The sequence below is a fragment of the Phyllopteryx taeniolatus genome, chromosome 6, assembly GCF_024500385.1.
Source record: "Phyllopteryx taeniolatus isolate TA_2022b chromosome 6, UOR_Ptae_1.2, whole genome shotgun sequence".
Taxonomy (NCBI): Eukaryota; Metazoa; Chordata; class Actinopteri; order Syngnathiformes; family Syngnathidae; genus Phyllopteryx; species Phyllopteryx taeniolatus.
Window position 1 is genome coordinate 32,037,075 of NC_084507.1, and position 19,176 is coordinate 32,056,250.

Sequence of the window (19,176 nt, forward strand, 5' to 3'; positions counted from 1 at the left end):
CATTTCGAGCTCCGCGCCGACTGCAACAGGAGGCAAAAGTTTTCACTGCGTGTACGGCAAGAAAACCAAAAGACCAATGATGCCGGTTCATTGCGCTGCATGGCGTAAAACGGCGCCCAATTACGATAAGGGAACTGTAAGTCATGAAAAAAAACATATTTGATTTTAATCTTTTTTATTTAAAAACAAAATGCTGTTTATTGATAGCATAGGCTTTGGCGTTGACAAATATTAACCCTCATAAGAATCGATTGAGGAATAGGCAAGTTAATTTCAGCGTCCATGCATTGCCTCCTATGGGAACCTCGACCTCTCCAACATGGCCGATATATAGGCACGTCTGTTTCCCGGGCTGATTCCTTGCGCTGACGTATTTACCCATTCATATCTATGGAAATAACGTCTCAACTAGTTTTTAAAGAAACATTTAAGACATTTATTATTATTGATCTGATACACACACACATATATATATATATATATATATATATATGTATATATATATATATATATATATATATATATATATATATATATATATATATATATATGTATCTCTCTCTCTCTCTCTCTCAGTGGGGAAAATGACTGTATCTGCTGTTCCTGCTGTGCGTGCCTTGGCCTCTCAGGGGCAGTATGGTGCGATGCAAGAATGGAGCTACATTTGCAGTAAAAAATAAAAAACAAAATAAATAAAACGTCACGATAAAAAAAAATTATTTAACTAGTTTTTCACACATTAGGAATAATAAATCCCAGTGAGTATTGTTATATTGCGTGCCTGTATGTGTTACGACGGAGTTTGTGTATAAATATTTGTGATTTCAAGGTAAATCCTACCCGTGATCTAATGCTAAATCTAGCTTTTCCGTCGATGGGGTTTTCAACTGTTAGCGTTATGCCGGCGATTTCTAAAACGATCATGTGTGTCTTGTATTTAAATATGCGATGTAATTATTTTTGTTGCGCGTTCAGTTTAACTCAGGGAGGGCAGAGACTATGTTTGTGTGTGAGTCACATATATTATATCGGTACTAAAAATACCCCGAAAAGTTACATTGTTTTGTATAAAACCTTTTTCACCTCATCTCGATCAGGTGAAAATCACGCGATGACCCGATTTTTGATCACGCGATCGGATCGGGACATCCCTACGAATTATGTTAATTAAACTAAAAGCGCATTTAATTATGTTGAATCTAGTCTTAATTTGTGTGATTTTTTTTTAAGATCACGTTTTTACTTTTAACAAGAATTTTAAATGTAACTACAAATGTCTTGAACCTACTTCCATGAACTTCATTTGTATGACATTATTTTATGAATTATAATTTTGTATATTAAAATGGGAAAAGTGTCAAATCCATTGTGAGAAACTTAATTTGCATCACATCAACTTTAATTGATCATAATTTCATACATTAAAATGTAATGAAATGCGTCAAGGCTACATAAGAACCTAATTTGGGTATTTTAATTGTAAATGTAAAATATTAATCCTAATTGCATTATTGAAACTGCCATTAATGAATACATTAAATGAACTTCAAACGTGAAGGAAGGAGCCCAAATTTGACCTTGAGACGGAGTCAAGGCTAATGGTTATGACATCATCGCATTGATGGATGATTCACGTGCAAAGAGAATGCAGTCATCGTGTGCGTGCTTGCAAAGATGAGTCCAAGGTCCGGTTGAATCATCAGCAGATATTTATCAGTGAGCCGCCGCGCCCGCTCACAATCGCAACTCAATGGCGGGCGCCAGGCTGCGAGCCGTTCTCCTCTTCGCCACTTTTTTGGCTGGGGCCTGCGCTAACCCGACCGGCAGCACAACCGGGACCGGGACCGGGACCGGGAAGCGTCTTCTGCTGATCTCCTTCGACGGCTTCCGTTGGGACTACGACCAGGACGTGGACACGCCCAACCTGGACCGGCTGGCGCGGGACGGCGTCAAGGCCAAGTACATCACGCCGCCCATGCTCACCATGACCTCACCGTCGCATTTCACCACCATCACAGGTCGGCCCACAATCTCACGCACTCAGTCCTGTCCCGTTCTGTCATCTGTCCTGTGGCGTCATATCCGCTCCTCTCCGGTTGTCTGTCAAATCACAACAGAAGTTGTCTCAGGGCACTTTACACATGAAGACCCACTGAACCTCACATGAGCAAGGAACACTCCCTCTTGGGAAGAAACCTCAAGCAGACCTAAGACCGGTTGGGTAAGAGAGAGAGAAGAAAGCCATTTCCACAAAGCAGACTTGAACTTGTCAGGAGTTGACTTGACCTCGAGGGTCGATTGAAGCATGACGATTGAAGCTAGAGAGGGGACCAGGCGGACGGATCCCCTCTTTCAGGACGACCAGGTCGCTCCAGTCGTTCGGAGCAGAATCTTCCGCAGCAGCGACTCCGGGGAAGTGGTCCACCACCGATCTTGTCCCAGATGGTGGCTGCAGAATCCGTGAAGCAACAGCCTCGGATTCGGTCATTGTCACCTCGGGGTGGAGATAAGACTTGCTGCAGGAAAGCAGGCCTCCGTGTACTTTAACTAAATGCCAAAGTGTAAAAATTAGACTGAAGTCAAGATTGAAACATTTCTACTGAGGTAGCAGCTCTAATATCTGCTGGCTCGAGAAGCTGCAGACTTCTTTCTGGCTCTCAGTCACCAAAAGCCCAGCACGTTGCGAGCGTAGGTTTTGGGACGGAACATACGGTACAACTAAATCAGCGTGGTAAGAGGGTACTAAGCCATGTCATATTTTATGGGTCAGTAACAAAACCTTAAAATCGCATCTGAAGTGGACTGGCAGCCAAAGCAAGTTGGACAGTATCGGAGTAATATGATCAAACGTATCGTATCTTGTCATATGATGACACACCTTTTCCTGTCTGTCGTGTCAAATCTCGTCCTGTCCTGTCATCACACCAGCTCCTGTTGTGTTGTGTTCTGATCAGATTTGTCCTTCTCCTGTCCTGTCCTGTCCTGTCTGTTCATGCCCTGTCCTGTCCTGTCCTGGCGGTTTGATTTGTGAGCTTAGCTTGGTAACAAATGAAAATCAACCGTGTTAACTGATTGGTTTACAAGTGTGACATCATCAAGCTTCATGTGCACCTCCCAAATGTTCCTCGGTTTATGTTCATCACCATGTCCATCTTCTTCATCATCTTCTTGTTCAGGCCGCTGGGTGGAGGACCACGAGGTGGTCCACAACATGATGTTCAACCCGCGGACCAACCAGAAGGTTCCTCACAAGGAGACCCTCAAGCGCTCCGAGTGGTGGGACAACGGCGTTTTGCCACTCTGGATAACGGCGCAGAACCAGGTGACAGACAGCTGTCAATCTAACATTAACCGCTCAATCAATGACTCACATTAGCCATAATAGCATGACGAACATGTGAGAGGATGATGATGATGATGATGTTACGTTAGCCGCATTAGCATGATGAACGTGTCAGATGATTATGATGTTCTGTTAGCCACATTAGCATGACGAACATGTCTGATGATGTTCTGTTAGCCACATTAGCATGATGAACATGTCAGAAGAGGATGTTATGTTAGCCATATTAGAATGATGATCGTGTCAAGATGATGATGATGATAATGTTAACTACATTAGCATGATGAACGTGTCAGATGATGATGTTAGACACATTAGCAGGTTGACAGTACAGTATGCTGTAGCTAGGCTAATAGTTAGCTAAATTAGCATGTCAAAGATGGCAACAGCAGCATGCTGATGGCATGATGTTAGTGTAGTGGATTTCTTTACAATAATGATCCAACAGCCATGTGAACTTGTGTTGACCTTCGGCTATTTATAATGGACATCGACAGCTGCCAGACGAGAGGCAACTGCTGATGTTTTAGGCGGCGAGATGTACTCTACACTCCTGGCTTACCAGCAAAACAACTGGTGTAAGGCTACCAGTTAGCTACATTAGCCTGCCAATGACATTCAGTGACGTAACTGAACTGTTTTCAACTGTTGTCACCATAGGACCCACATTTTCCTATTGTTGTAAAGTCATGACCCACTTTTATAGAAGTTAAGAAAGGTAAAGCATTTATTTATTTATTTATTTTAAATAGCATATAAAAACACATGTACAGTACATTATATATTTTTAAAATGCAGTTTCAAATTGAGTTTGACTTAGGCTACCGCCAAAAGAAGATTGCCCGCCATAACCTCTGCTAGCCGGAGGCTAGGCTGCACTGTATTTGTTTATGGCGTAAACTAGTGGGCAAAGGGCGAGGCAGCTACAATGTCTGTCGCTGAGCTAATATGTCCCATGTGGAGACTTGGTACACCTCTGTATTGTAGGCTACTCGAGAAATCAAACTAAGATTCCTGTACATGTCATTTTTAACTAACTGTCCGCAACCCGCTGAAAATGGGTCCGCGACCCACTTTGGTTCCTGGCCTACCAGATGGGAATCACTGTTTTACAGTAAGCTACATTAGCATGCTGAATGTGTCTGGTACCGGGCTAGCAGTTTGCTACATTAGCATGTTGAACCTATCAAGTTAGCATGCTAAGCAACATAAATGAAAGTTTTCGTGTGTCCCAGGGTCTGAAAACGGCCTCTTTCTACTACCCCGGAGGTGGTGCCAACTACAGTGGCCAGGCGGTGAACCGGGCCGTCGTGGAGGAGCAGGGCTACCCCGACGACAACGAGACAGAGTGGCAGCACAACATCGACACGGTTCTGAGCTGGTTCTCCGAGGAGGACTTTGACCTGGTCACCTTGTACTACGGCGAGCCCGACAATGTGGGCCACACCCGGGGTCCAGACCACCCGGACCGGAAGGCCATCATCCGGCAGATCGATCGCACGGTGGGTTACTTGCGGGAAGCCATCGGGCGGCACAAGCTGGACGCCAGCCTCAACGTCATCATCACGTCCGACCACGGCATGACCACCATCAAGAAGCGCCCCCTGGTGGACGAAATTGTGCTCAACAAGTACCTGAATCTGCTCAAGCTAGCCAGCTTCGAGATTCTGGACTACGGCGGATTCGGGATCCTGACGCCGCGGCCGGGGAAGGAGGGGGAAGTACTGGAGGCGCTAGCTAAGGCTCCCAACCTGACCGTCTACAGGAAGGAGGACATGCCCGAGAGTTTCCACCTGGCGCGCAGCCGACGCCTGCCGCCCGTCGTCGTGGTAGCGGACCTCGGCTTCAACCTCAACTCGGTCAGTGTGCTGATGCTCATGCTAACTACGTTCACTTTCAGGTTGGCTTGCACGATGTGGAAGCAGTTAGTCACATTAGCGTGTCAAAATGGAAAGCAGTTAGCTACATTAGCATGCTGCATTCAACCTCAACTTTTTCAGTCAGCTAATGCTAATTGCTTTCACTTTCAAATCAATCTGCTAAAGTGGCTAACCACTTTCACATCAACATGTTACTCTAGCAAACTGTTTTATGGCAATATGCTGTAGTGTACATGCTAGTGGAGCTGAGGGCTTCCACTTCCACGTTAACATGCTAATGTAACTGCTTTTACCACATCAAAATGCTAATGTAGCTATCTGCTTTCATGGCAACATACTAATGTGTACATTCTAATACAGCAAACTGCTTCCACGTCAACATGCTACTATCATAACATTCTAGCTAAGCTAATGGAGCGAACTGGTAAAATGTCAACATGGTAAAATGTCAACATCCTAACAACAGTGTCATCCTCAAAATGCTGCACGCTAATCTAGCTGACTACTTTCCTGTCAACTTGCTAATGTAGCTAACTGCTCAACGTCAACATGCTAATGTAGACATGCTATTATAGCTAACTGCATCCCCTAACTAGCTAACTGATTTCAAATGTCAACATGCTAATGTAGCTAACTGCTGTAACGTGGACATGCTAATGTAGACATACTAATGTAGTTAGCTGCTTCCATGTCAACATGCTAATGTAGCTAACTGTTCTGACATCAACATGCTAATGTAGGTAGCCTCTTCGCCTTGAGAACGCTAACGTCATTAACCGCTCAACGGCGTTTTTCCCGTGCCAGAGATTTATCGTGTATGTGAACAAAGGCGACCACGGCTTCCACAACGGCGAGATGGACATGAAGATGATCTTCAGGGCCTTCGGACCTGACTTCAAGAAGAACTTCCTGGCCGAGCCGTTCGACAGCGTTCACATTTATCCGCTCATGTGCCAGCTGCTCGACATCCGAGCAGAGCCCAACAACGGATCCCTGGAGCACATCGCGAACATGCTCATCACGTCCCACAGTGGTGAGGACCAGGAAACTAGACCACGTGCGGCCACTTCATGAAAACCGTCTTAATCTTGTCTCTTGTCTGGCAGGAGGACCTCAAATGACTCAAACGTCACTGATGATGACAACCTTTATCTTCATTTCCACGCTGATGCTCTAACACGCCAAACCTCCGAGATCCCATCTCCAGATCCAGGATGATGCTACCATACCCTGGTCCAGTCTGCAAGATCCGAAGTCCTTTCTCCAGATCCAGATTCCAACAAAAGATCCGCAATGACGCCACCATCTACTGGACATAATCGACTAACAATCAAAGAACAAGCAGAACAAGTTTGCATGTGAAGAGCTGTCAAATGTGAAGACAGAAATGAGATTTGTATGATTTTTATTATTTATTTGGTACTCCTGTACACAAAGTTGCAGATAAAAACAGCTGTTTTGCGCTGGGCAAATGATAGCGAGGCTTTGGAGCTTGTGTCACTCTTCCTGAAGCGGCGTGATTCAAAACGCTGTATCGAAACACCAGTGTCACGTGACCGACGACGTTCTAGAGCGTCTGCATATTTTATTGTAATGACGATATAATCATTATTTGGTATGACTGAACAAAACGAATGAGCATACAGACTTTTCTGAACTTTGACTTCTGTAATGGGAAGCGGTGCCAGCAGCAGCAGTGCTTCAGTCGTGCTCGTTAGAGGTTGCTATGGCTTCAGTTGTCCACCAGATGTCACCGTCACTGAAGTCTTGAAGCTTTGAATCTTTTGCGGCACAATTGTTAGGAAAGTCTCAGTGCTTCATGAGGCTTCACTTGCCCGCCACTACAGTGGATAGAAAAGGTCTACACGCCCTTGTTCAAATGCCAGCTTTTTTGTCATATCAAATTCGTCAAGATTACTGATTTCAAAACTCTTTGCACTATAAATGTGATTTATAACCTAATTCAATTGCGAGAGAAAATCAGTAAAAAATAAACTGGCATAATGTGGTTGCACAAGTGTACACACCCTCCTACAACTGGGGGTGTGGCTATGTTCAGAATTAACCAATCAAAGTCAGCACACATCTGCCACCAATTACAGTGCCTTTGATCAGAATCGGCTTTATTTGCCAAGTATGTCCAAAAAACACACACAAGGAATTTGTCTGCGGTAGTTGGAGCCGCTCGAGTACGACGACAGACATTCAATTGACAGAGAACACTTTGAGACATAAAGACATTGAGAAAAACAGTCACTGCGCAACAAAGGGTTGCTAGTTATCTGGTAACGCCGGTACAATTATTATAATTTTTTTGGGGACAATTGTGCAAAAAGATGCAGAGTCCTCTAGCACTTAGAGCAGTTTGAATGACTCGTATAGCTACAGTCCGGCGCAATGAGCATTGTGCAAAGGGCGCCGAGACTTCAAGCGAGTAGTACGATAATCTGGGACAATGTTGATTGTGCAAATGGTGCAGATACTCCTCAATCAGTGTGCAAATGGAGCAGATGCTACTCTGGCATGAGTGGCCAGTATCGGTCAACAACAGATATGCAAATAGTGCAGCGTGGCGAGACTACTACAGTGAGTGCACCAGTAATATATAATTGGCCTAACCCCAACTAAAGTTCAGATGTTCAGGTAGGCTTTTCCTTACATTTTTGTAGTCACACCTTACAGCACAAGCCACGGTCCTTATACAAAATAATTTCAAAGGCGTTACATAGACCATGGGACAGAGTGAAAACAGACAGTCATTAGCAAGTGGAGAAAATATGGCACAGCAGTGACATTACCAAGAACTCCACGTCTCTTCCAAATTGATGGACAGACCACGAGAAAAGCGGTGAGGGAGGCTGGCAAGGTGCCGACAGCAACATTGAAGGTGCTGCAGAAATGTCTGGCAAGAAGGCGAACTGGCTATTCATTACATGTGACAACAATCTCCCGTCTTCTTCATGTCTGGGCAACCAAGTAGGTAAGGTGGCAAAAAAAAAAAAAGGACAAAATCTCCCAAAAGCATTTGGGTAAAAGAAAGTTTGATAAATCCGAGGCACTTTAAAACGGTGGCAGGTGTGGGCTGACAGCCATTTAACTGAAGCTTAAATGTGATTGGTTAATTCTGAAGACTGCCACATATATAAGAGGGTGTGTACACTTGTACAATACTTTCCCTCTCGAAAATATATTTGAGTACTACAGGTTAAAGGTCACATCAGTGGAGGAAAGAGTTTTGAAATGATTCTTCTTGGTCTCATTTTTTTAGTTCACAAAAACTTGGCATGGAACAGGGGTGTGTGGACTTTTTATATCCACTGCAAAGTATACAGTGATGTATTCATATTCCGCGTATTTGTACGATAACATCAACAAGCAACCAAGGGTTGATGTGTGACAGGTGTGAAGTTAACCACAAACAGAAAATGTCCTCAAACGAGTCCTTGAACGCACCACGAGTCCTCGAAAGCACCACCAGTCTTCTCATAAGTCACTTTCAGATGCATGCCAACAGGTTCCGTCACTTGGACTTGAAGAGCGAGTCCAATTCTTGCGGATCAGATCCCGGGACCGCGTCCGACTTGGGGACGGGCGGGAACAACGACGACATTTTCTGTCGGAAGTCGGACAGCTGAAAGAACAGGGACATTTTCATGTCATCGTTTCCCTTCCGTGCGAAAACTCGCAGGAATGTTGACGAGGCGGACGGCGACGTACGCCGCGAACGCCGAGCAGCTTCCACACGCCGAAGCCGAGCAGGCCCACGCCGCAGCACGCGTACAACGAGCCTCGGCCCAGCGCTCGCAGGGCCAGCGCCGCGCCGCTCTCGGGCAGCGCCGCCGTGGCCGTGGCGCCCTGCCGTGGAAAACGCACAGAACAAAATATTCTGTGGGTCAAAATCTCTCAGAACTGCTGGCAATATGGAGAAGCCTGCTTAGAAAATGGCTGCCAGTCAATGACTAAATAGGATAATTTTTTAAAAATGTTTTAAAACTACCTCCACTCTGTTGGCAGCCATGTTGTTCGTGTAATAAGTGCACGTCAGCAGGGACACATTTTGAGCTATGGAACCCACTTAAAAATATAGATTTAAAAAAATAATAATAATCATCCTGACAAAAAAAACTACTCAGACATGACGATGATGATCGTGACGATCACGTTAATTATTGCGGTAATAATCGAGAAGTTTCACCCAAACAGGAAGTGGCGTTGAAAGCTGGCGTGCTGGGAACCGGAAGTGGTCATGCAGCATCCAAGTTGTGTTACCTTAGCGAAGCAGTCGGGGTTGTTCTTCTTGGCCAAAGCCAAAGTGGATCCGAAGCCCGCAATGAGGCCCAAAGACGAAACCGTGCCCAGGAAGACGGCACCTGCACACGCCAAGCACAAAACGTGGCACACCTTCACCACCTTTGACAACACGTCGACTTTGAAAACACAAGGTCTCCTCAAAGTGTGCTTTTGTTCGTCTGCACGTGTGTGTCACGAGAATAAATGGAAAACGTCAAGAGCGACACTGCTAACCTTTCGCAAAAATAATACACGTCAACAAAGAGCAGCAAACTGTCAACCTTAGAACCGACACACACATTCAACGTGTAAATCTTCACCTTTAATCAGCTGCAGTTTGTCCTCGTCCTCATTTTGAGACACTTTGACGAGTTTTTCATCCGCTGCAGACATGTCGAGTTGGTCCGTCAGCATCACGTCACCGGACAGAAACAAGAGCCCGGAACCAATAGAAAATGAAAATAAAATCCGACGTTTTCCTTTCTTTCTCGCTCTTTATTTATTTTTCTAACAACCGTTATTGACCCTTAATTTTCACGGAAAAAACTAAAGGAGACAGATACACGCAAACCGTGTATGCTATGTTATCGTTCCGCGGGTGGCGGGCTCGCTCATTCACATCGCGCAATCTTCTTGGTTGGCTTGACTTCCTCTTGCTTTACCCATGATGCAACGCTGGCCACTGTTTTCATCACTTCGTCTTGCTGAAGCGCTGCATGCACACGTGACGGGAACGTTCCGCAAAACATGGTAACTCCATCGATGGCCACGGGGTGGCGCTGTTATGAGATGCCACACTTTGTCAGGCCACGCCCCTCACATGGATCGTCGAATCGACTTGAAACTTTTCACATCTCAGCTTGACGCGTCATACTTATGTTCGCGCCGTGAAAAGTATTTGCGCCCTTTCTGATTTGTTCTGTTTGCATATTTGTCGCATTTAAAGGGGACAACAACCCAAGTTAATACAAACTAGGTCAGATCACTCACAGGTGTCAAAATCAAGGCCAAGGGGCCAGATCCGGTCTGCCACATCATTTTATGTGGCCCGCAAAAGCAAATCGACAGCATCGGCTTCATGTTTTGTGCTGAAACAGCAAGATTGCAAACTGTTTACACTTGCCAAAATAATAAGATATTGCAAGCATTTTTTTTTTTGTTACCAATACCCCTTTTTAAATAAATTGAATAATAGTGGCCCAGTTGTTACTGGCTTCCGATTTCAGAACTAGTTATCCATCAATTTAATGTTCAGATAATAATTATTTTTTTAAATTATATGTGTGTTTATGTGTGAAGACTAAATTGCCCGTAGGTGTGAATGTGGGTGCGTTTGTTTCGATGTGGCCTGCGATTGGCTGGCGACCAGTTGAGGGTGGACCCCGCCTCTCGCCCGAAGATTGCTGAGATAGGCTCGCTCAGAGCAAACCAAAAAAGAAGAGCAAGAAGAAGAAGAAAGGAGGCATCAGGCTAACTTGTTTTATTTGCACGTCAATGGGGAGGTTAGCGTCATTCGGGTGTACAGCAGGGGGCGCTCCAACGCACGGAAAGCTTTCAGGCCATCAGGCGTTTCGAAGAACTTCGATACAAAATCGACACGTCGAGTCTCTATGTTCACGTCTCACGTGGAAGGGGAGGAGCTTAAAGGCCCATCAACACGAGTCACATGACTGATGATGTCATGTTTGCGGGAGCGCGGACAGACGCCGCGGTGTGCTTTTCGAGAGGGGAACAGCGCCACCGGCTGGCACAATGTTCATCAGAATCGGAATCAGAATGGTCTTTATTTGCCAAGTATGTCCCAAAGACACACAAGGAATTTGTCTCCGGTCGTTGGAGCCGCACTAGCAAATGGAGCAAATGATGTTGGGAGTCGCTCACTCATTTCCCAATCCCAAATCACTACAACAGGATATATATCGAATTGACTCGAGGGTGGAAACGATTCATGGAATACTCCTGAACCGCTATATGAGGATTTTTATATAGCGCACTATACAGGTGACTACGAAGTCCACTCCAAATCCCGACATAGTGAGTATTCCGGTCAAAATCCAGTATTCGATTAAGTGTTACAACCCTAGCGTCCACTATGGAAAAATCCTTACCAGGATCAGAATCATCTTTTCTGTGCCAAGTATGTTTGCCAAGAGTACGCGGGGTCCACTGAACTCAGTTAGTCTTATCGAGCCTCGATTCATTATGTAAAAATCCCTCTATAGTGATTAGAGCGTATTTGATTCGTCGTTTCAGCCCTAGCGTCAATTCACTCTTTCAAAATCTCTCGATGGTGTGTTTGCAATCATTCACTCATTCCCTACTCCCTCATCACTACGCGGGATTTTGTATCCGGTACACTCACTACACATCGCAACAGCGGTGAAGATGTCGCGGCGAGGGAATGATTCCCCACACGAGCCGAGACTCGTCGCCGCTCGTCAGCACGGAAGTGAATCAACAACGCCATTACATCACACGCACGGTCATGACATCATCATCAGCAACAGCATCATCGCAATATGAACAGGGGCGTCTAATGAGCTTTGGAGTCACGTCATGTCACGTCATGCGCCTGCGGGTGGCGCCCCAGTTGTCCTTGAGCTCACGAGCGGGTTCGCGTGCGATGTTAGCTTAGCCTGGCGACTAGCATCGCGGTTCGCGACCCCGAGCGCCCCGGACGAACTTTGCTGCGACACAAGCGACCAAAGAAAGCGGAGAGGAAGTCATTCATGCTACAAACAAGCACACGCAGGAATTTATTTACACGTCGTTGTTACCTGCGCGCCAGAGACCCGACACTCGCGAAAGCCCTTGCAGCATTTATCCGGAAATCCAGTTCCATGTCCGCGTACTAGCGCGCTCTTTGACCTCACTCGTAAGGAAACGGGCGCCACGTTGTGCGACTGCAACGAGAGGAAACACGGCTGCGGCAAGCCAATATTTTTACACTCGATTACTCCATCGATTGATCAGATCAACATTTATTTTGCATTCAAGTTGTTTGTTTTTTTATTACTGTTCATAAACCGATTATTGTTGTTTATCTGATCTTATCGTATAATAAAACAATAGAGTTTTTTGACCTTGTAACCTTTTGGAAACTGAGAGCGACTTCTTGGCTACTAGTACGAATACGAACTACATTATTCACAGTGATGGCAGCAAAAAAAAAAAGAAGAAAAAACCAGATTTAGATCACATTTAGTTTTGCATGAATTTGACTGCTGCGCTCTGTAAGATGTCAGAAAATCAGCAAAAATGTTGATCACTGTTTTCCAAAGTAAAAGCAGATGTTATCGTATTTTGAAAAAACACAAAAAAGACGGTGCAGAAATCGGAGGCTATTTCCTGCTGCAGCCTCTCAGCAGTTTAAGTTAAGGTCTGTCAACGATTCATCGATCGTCAAAATAGCTGTTGGTTCATTTGACGATCGATTAGTTGTAGAGTCTCTGTCTTACTAGTGAGGACAAAGGGTGTACTAGTACGTGACCCTTAAGCTGGATCCGGATAAATGCTCAAAGGGCTCGGAAAACGACGCTCACCACAGGCGTCAGCAAAGCGTGATGGGAATTGTCAGGACTGTGGTGGGGGGGGCTTGTGGGGGGCGGATGTTGTTCTTCTCTTCATGAAGACATGCAATCGACTGCATGAGGACAACACTGACTTGCTTTTCTTCTTCTTCAACACACGCGCACACACACACCTTCCTGAGCACAAGCGCATTTTGTTGAGTGTGTGGAGTGTTTAGGAGTAGGATCACAAGTGTGTGTGCGCGTGTGTGCGTGTGTGTGTGTGTGTGCGTGCGCACGCCGCACACTGGGCTCTGTACAGCGGTCCGTCTTTTGCGCGGCACTCAGAACTCGCTGAGGTTGTGCCACTTGGAGATCTGCCGGCGGGGGTTCTCGCAGACCTCCCGCCAGTGGGCGGCGCCGGAGGGCGCGGCGCCGTGCAGGCCCAGCAGCAGGCGGCCCAGGACTTCGTTCTTGGCGGTGCGGTCGAAGTCCACCACCAGGAACTCCACGGAGATCTCGGGCAGCAGCTCGGGCGGGATGTCGTAGATGAAGGACTCGTTGAAGACGGGGTTCAGCGTGCACTTCTTCACGTGGGTCTTCTTCTTGGCGATGCGCTTGCGGCCGTAGAACACGTTGACCTTCACGTACGGGTCTGCGGAGGCCAGCGAGAAGTGTTAGCGTGACGACCGGGGCTCCCGACTCGAGCTGGCCCGAAATACGGATTCGTCCGCGCGTTGCAATATCGCCTTCCCCCGATTCGATATCAACTCAGCAAATCCTCTGAATCCATTCACCTCCCGGCCAGCGGGGGGCGCTTGGCGCGCCTATTGAAAAGCCGAAATAGACAAAAGAATTTGGAATTTGGATTTGATTCAGAATTTGTCTTCACATCCCAATTTCCACGAGGAAAGAAACTTATTATTTAAGTTGACATGCACTTGACCTTTTCAACTCTAATGTTTTTTTACTTTCATTATTGTACAAACGTTTGTTTTCCGATGTTTAATTACTCAAAAAGGTGACGTGACTTACCACATAGGTTGACATGCGCATGAAAGTAAGTCTTTCAAAACTGTCGACAGGTACGCCAAACCTTTCACCGGTACATCAAAATCGCAAATGTCTTCTTTTGAAAAACACAAAAGATATTCAGTCTGCTTTCACAGAGGACGACAGAATCTTATTTCCCGCAGGCGTGTGCGTTCGGACTCACTGGCCGACAGTCCGGCGATGTCCATCTTGGGGAGGTGTCGCGCCTTGAGGACCACCACGCTCAGGCGATGAGACACCGGCTGGTAGGACAGCGACGCCAGCAACTCGCCGCGACTCTCGCACTGACAACACAACGCGGCACAAAAAGTCACTTCCCGTCTCCGCGATGTCATCGGCGAGCGACCCGACGAGTTAGCGCTGCCGTCGCGACGACGCTAACGCAAACCGCCGTCAATGTCACGAAAAAGAACACGGAGACGTAAACCGGCTTTTATGAAGTGTGATCGTTGTTGGATGCGTGCCTTTAAGGGGCGTGGCATAGTGAGTGACATCAGGAAGTGGATTCAGTCTTTGTGTGAGCATCTGGGTGTGAGTTGTGGCCTCCAGCAGCACTTCATGAGTCAATCAACGCGACTGCGGCTCTCCTTGCCCACGCGCCAGGGCATCGCCACACAAAGCGAAACAAATCAACCAAGCAAAAGTTCAAAACTGCCAAAATTCGTAAATTGGGGCGCCCGTGAGTCGAGCGACTTCGGTCATTTCGTCATATGCTTCAATTATTGTTATTATTTTGCTTCAATGCTTATTTCATCTTTTTTTTTTGCTGAAAGCCAAACGCGAAGGCCCGTGCGTTGCAACGCTTGCAGAAATGTGTTCAAAGTGTCTTTTGTACTTTGAGCGCTGTTGTTTTGGTGAAATAAAAAAGACCTTATTTTTTAGTCGCGCTGTCGTGCCAGTTTACCAATTTGGCAGACCGGCCTGCGCTGAGCTGGGCGCGCATGTGAGGTTATGCCCGCAGAGATGCGCTTGGCACGGTGAGATTTTGGTGGCAGTGTCGGTGTAAACTCGCCCCTACCGGGACCACGCCCCCCTTTTGGTGCAGGTGATCTAAGGTCATTTTGGTGAACTCGATGGGGGCACACGCACGCGGGCAGACGGATATGCGAGCTCCGCCGACGCGTGTGCTGGACGTCGGACGGATTTCTTCTCGATCATTGTAGAAACCAACCCGTTGAGCGCATTATTATTATTATTATTATGATCATCATTTTTACATTTTTCAAAACATTCCACGTACTGGCCGACGCGCCGCTTTGGGGGTCGGGGTGCGTGTAGGAGGAACGTTCGTTCGAGGGGCTCTCGATGCACGAGGTCGCCGGCGTTTTTCCAGCGGCTCGTTAGCCGGTTGCTGGTTAGCGTGCGGTTGCCTGATGTTGTCACTTCTGCTGTTTATGCGATTGCGTTCCGTCCAATAGCATCGGGCGTCATCGGCGCAAACGGGTGAGTCGACCGAGACCACCGAGACCGTCGGTCTGACCCCGACATCGTCTGGTCACTCGAGGACGGTTGCCACGGGAACAGGCAGCTAGGCGCCAGCAGACGGCACAGTCGGCGTGAACGCGACGACGATCGGCGTCTCCTCACCTGCATGTTCCGCTTGGTGATGCGCCGGGTCAGGTGGACCCGGCCCGTGCTGGGGTCCACGCCCTCGAGCGGCACCACGGCCTCGCCGATGACGTCGTCGCGAGCGAAGCGGTCGCAGCTGAGCACCAGGAAGTGCAGCGTGAGATCGGGCAGCGAGCTGTAGGCCACGCCGTAGAAGGTAAAGGTCTCGTCGAAGAGCGGGTCCAGGGTCTTCCTCAGCACGCGGGTCTTGACGCGATGCTTCTTCTCGGGCAGGATGGTCATCTTGACGTACGGGTCCGAGGTGCCGGCCTGCTCGTCCATAGCGGGCAGGCCCCGGGCGCCCACCACGGTGACCACCAGCGCCTTCTTGGGGAAGTTGTAGTCCACGGTGAGGCTGACGGCGCCCAGACCGGCTTCGGGTTCCGCTTCCGAGGAGGCGGGCGTGAAGGGCGACGCCGTCTCGCTGCCACTCTGACTGCCACCGGTCGAGCCGCCGTCCTGGCGGAAGTAGTCGGCGTGCACGGGCAGCGCGCGCTCCAGGCGGGCGGGGCCGGACCCGGCGCGGGCCGATCCGCCGGGCGCCGCCAACCGGCTCATCTGAAGCTGACCCCGGACGTCCAGGACGTTGTTCGAGGCGTCCGCCGGCACCGCGCCCCCCGCCGCGCCTGCGCGGCCTCGCTCGCCGTCCCGCTCGGCCCGCCTGCCGCCGCGCACGATCCTCTTGCTGCCGCTGAGCGATTCCGGGTAAATGCTGATCCCCTTCAGCATGTGGATGAACTTGTAGGGGGGGTCCTCGGCGTCGCAGTAGCGGTCGCTGTGCAGCTTGTAGCGTCCGGACGCGCGCAGGTAGCGGCGCTGGCAGAAGGACCAGAGCAGAAGCAGCGCGATCACCACCGCCACCAGAACGCCCGCGCCCAGGAAGCCCGCCAGCACCGGCGACATGGCTGCGGGACAAACAGGAAGTCAGCCGGGACGTCAAACGGTGTCGTACGCGAGCGGCTCCGACTCGCGGAGGCAAATTCCTCGTGTGTTTTTGACAAACTCGGGAAAATGAAGAGGATTCTGAATCTGATGGGAATGCGTTTGCGAAGCACACACACACACACACGGACACACAAAACCAAGTTTGTCTGCGGCCTATCAGAATCAAGCACTTCCTTCATTCACGGTCACATGTTTTGCAAAGTGCTGACAAAGAGCCAGCTCGCTGCCTAGCAACACACACACACACACACACATCCCTTTTCCACGCCGCTGTTTGGTTCCTGGCCACACTCACCAGTCATGCGCCATTGGGATTTCCTAGGAATGTTGGGGAGTAGGGAATGAGTGAATGATTGCCAACGCAGTCATTCATTCATTTCCTACTCCCAAGTCGCCACAAAAAAAAATATATATTTTTTTAGGTGGACATTTCCGCAAATTTGCTCTTTTAGAAGTGCGTATAAAACCGGAATCAGTCACTCGTTCCCGACGCCTTCATCTCGACAAAGGGACTTTAGTGGACATTATTATTGAACTATTATTGAAACAAAATACATAACGGACTTTTTTGTCCTTCATCTTTGCAGCTCACTTTTTATAAAAATGCCAATTTAGTGATTGGGGAGTGTAAGAATGAGAGAATAATTGCCAGCACAAACCACCCGGTGTAGTAGCGACGGTGACGTCATGCTCATGGCCGCCCGCACTGGGACCGCCGCGTACAGACATGACGTCACCGCGAGGCCCACGACGACATTTTTAAGGTGCGGAGCGGGTCAATAAAAGAAAGAAATATATATTATCTGCCTTTGACAGCCGCCATTTGAGAAGCTAATAAAGCGACGGTGGTTTAAAAAAAAATATATATATATATATATATATAAATCTATATATAGTTATATATATATATATATATATATATATATATATATATATATCTCAATGTAGCTCCCAAAGCGTTCTTGTGTGATCTGGACGACATTTTGATGTTCAACCAACGACGAGGAGATGAAAAAATGTTGCGAAAAAAGCACAAGGGAGGCGAAATGGCGGCTGGTCGTCGACTGGGTGGCGCCCGTGACAGACGCAAAGCGCAACGAGCCGGGAAGACGACAACAGGCCAAAGGCGTCCGAGGCACCCCGCACGGCGACGCCCGGCCGGCTCGACGCCGGATTCACTCACCGTAGGAGGCTCGCAGCTCTGTCATGTCCGCCATTTCGTGACGGGAAGAGAAAAAGGAAGGAAGGAAGGAAGGAAAGAGGAAGGCCAGGAAGGCTCGCTTTCCTTCACATCCGCACTCTCGAGCCAGTCCCCCAAAAGCTCCACACGACGCCGGGCGCTCTGGTTGGGCTTGGTCCGGTACGGTCCGGTCCTGTTCGGATCGGGCGTCGTCTCTTCTCTTCTTGACCGAGTGATGCTCGAGCGCAGACGAGCGTCGAAGGATGCAGCGAGTCTGCGCACTGAGGCCTACCCGAGATGCTTTATTGCGCAGACATCTCACTCGCGGCCAGTTTTTCGTCTCAGACGAGGGCGAAAACATGTTTCTGCTGCTACGACATTCCTGCTTTGTCGTCCACGTGGATGCCAACACAATGTAAGACAGAAACAAGTAAAAGAGATCGAAACATACATTGTAATGGAGAGATAATAGATTAGAATAGAGATGGTCTCTGGGGTGGAGGTCACCGAGGCGGTTCAAAAGCTCGCCCGGACTTCCTCAAGGCCCTGGATGTTGCGCTCCCGGTTGGCACGCCTCCGCAACATCGCTTGGACATCGGGGACAGCGCCTCCGGATCGGCGGACTGGGGTGACGGGAACCCGGGAGGGTGTGTCCCAACTACAGAGGGGTCGCACTCCCGCATACGAGCGGCCCAAATGGGTTTCCTGCGCAGGGGAGGGGCTCAGAGTTCAGCCGCTGCTCCTCCGCATCGAGAGGAGCCAGACGAGGCGGTTCGGACGCCTCCCGGACGCTTCCCCGGTGAGGTGTTCCGGGCACGTCCCACGGGATCGCCCCGGAAGAGCTGGACAAAGTGGCTGGGGAGAGGGAAGTCTGGGCGTCCCTGCTCAAGCTACTGACCCCGCGACCCCACCTCGGAATGGATGGATGATAACCCAATCATGTCTCCTCAGTAAAAAACAAAATCTGAATTCAATTTCATCGGCAGTGTCCCCTATTGTGTCTCGTAATGTGCCATTTTGGGGCACGGTTTCCTATAATGTCGTCTATTCTGTTTAAAATGTTTGTATTGAGTCCCATTGTGTTAATTAATGCAGCTGTGACTTTATGGCCCATAATGCCCTTGCACGTAAGCTATTGTGACTCGTCGTGTCCTATTTCGTCTCACAGTGTCCCTTAATGTCCCCTGTTATCTCCCATTATGTCCCATTATTACCATTATTTGACATTTTATCAGCAATTTTAAATGTTGTCGACAATTGTTTTCAAAAAAAATACAAGTTTGAAAAAGTAATTCAACAAAAGACAACAATTACAAGAAACACAACAGCACCTAGCATGAAAATGTTATTGTGTATAATGAGCAACCT

The 19,176-nt window shown here is 48.1% G+C and overlaps 3 protein-coding genes across 3 annotated transcripts; 1 reads left to right on the forward strand and 2 right to left on the reverse strand.

The window, feature by feature from the left end:
- Positions 1-1,682: 1,682 nt before the first annotated feature.
- Positions 1,683-6,705, forward strand: zgc:153896 (uncharacterized protein LOC569930 homolog). Its single transcript, XM_061777335.1, has 5 exons — positions 1,683-2,018; positions 3,177-3,322; positions 4,579-5,202; positions 6,028-6,256; positions 6,330-6,705. Exons 1-5 carry the CDS (start codon positions 1,751-1,753, stop codon positions 6,398-6,400), a joined length of 1,338 nt encoding a protein of 445 aa, XP_061633319.1. The 5' UTR covers positions 1,683-1,750; the 3' UTR covers positions 6,401-6,705.
- Positions 6,706-7,319: 614 nt separating this feature from the next.
- Positions 7,320-10,321, reverse strand: tmem242 (transmembrane protein 242). The gene is made up of 4 exons (XM_061777350.1): positions 9,834-10,321; positions 9,493-9,593; positions 8,941-9,078; positions 7,320-8,854 (listed from the first exon to the last, which is right to left on the reverse strand). The coding sequence occupies exons 1-4, from the start codon at positions 9,925-9,927 to the stop codon at positions 8,744-8,746; spliced, it is 444 nt and encodes a 147-aa protein (XP_061633334.1). The 5' UTR covers positions 9,928-10,321; the 3' UTR covers positions 7,320-8,743.
- Positions 10,322-10,978: 657 nt separating this feature from the next.
- Positions 10,979-18,112, reverse strand: LOC133479843 (synaptotagmin-11-like). The gene is made up of 4 exons (XM_061777321.1): positions 17,812-18,112; positions 15,663-16,588; positions 14,239-14,359; positions 10,979-13,677 (listed from the first exon to the last, which is right to left on the reverse strand). Exons 1-4 carry the CDS (start codon positions 17,843-17,845, stop codon positions 13,367-13,369), a joined length of 1,392 nt encoding a protein of 463 aa, XP_061633305.1. The 5' UTR covers positions 17,846-18,112; the 3' UTR covers positions 10,979-13,366.
- Between the last annotated feature and the right edge of the window lie 1,064 nt (positions 18,113-19,176).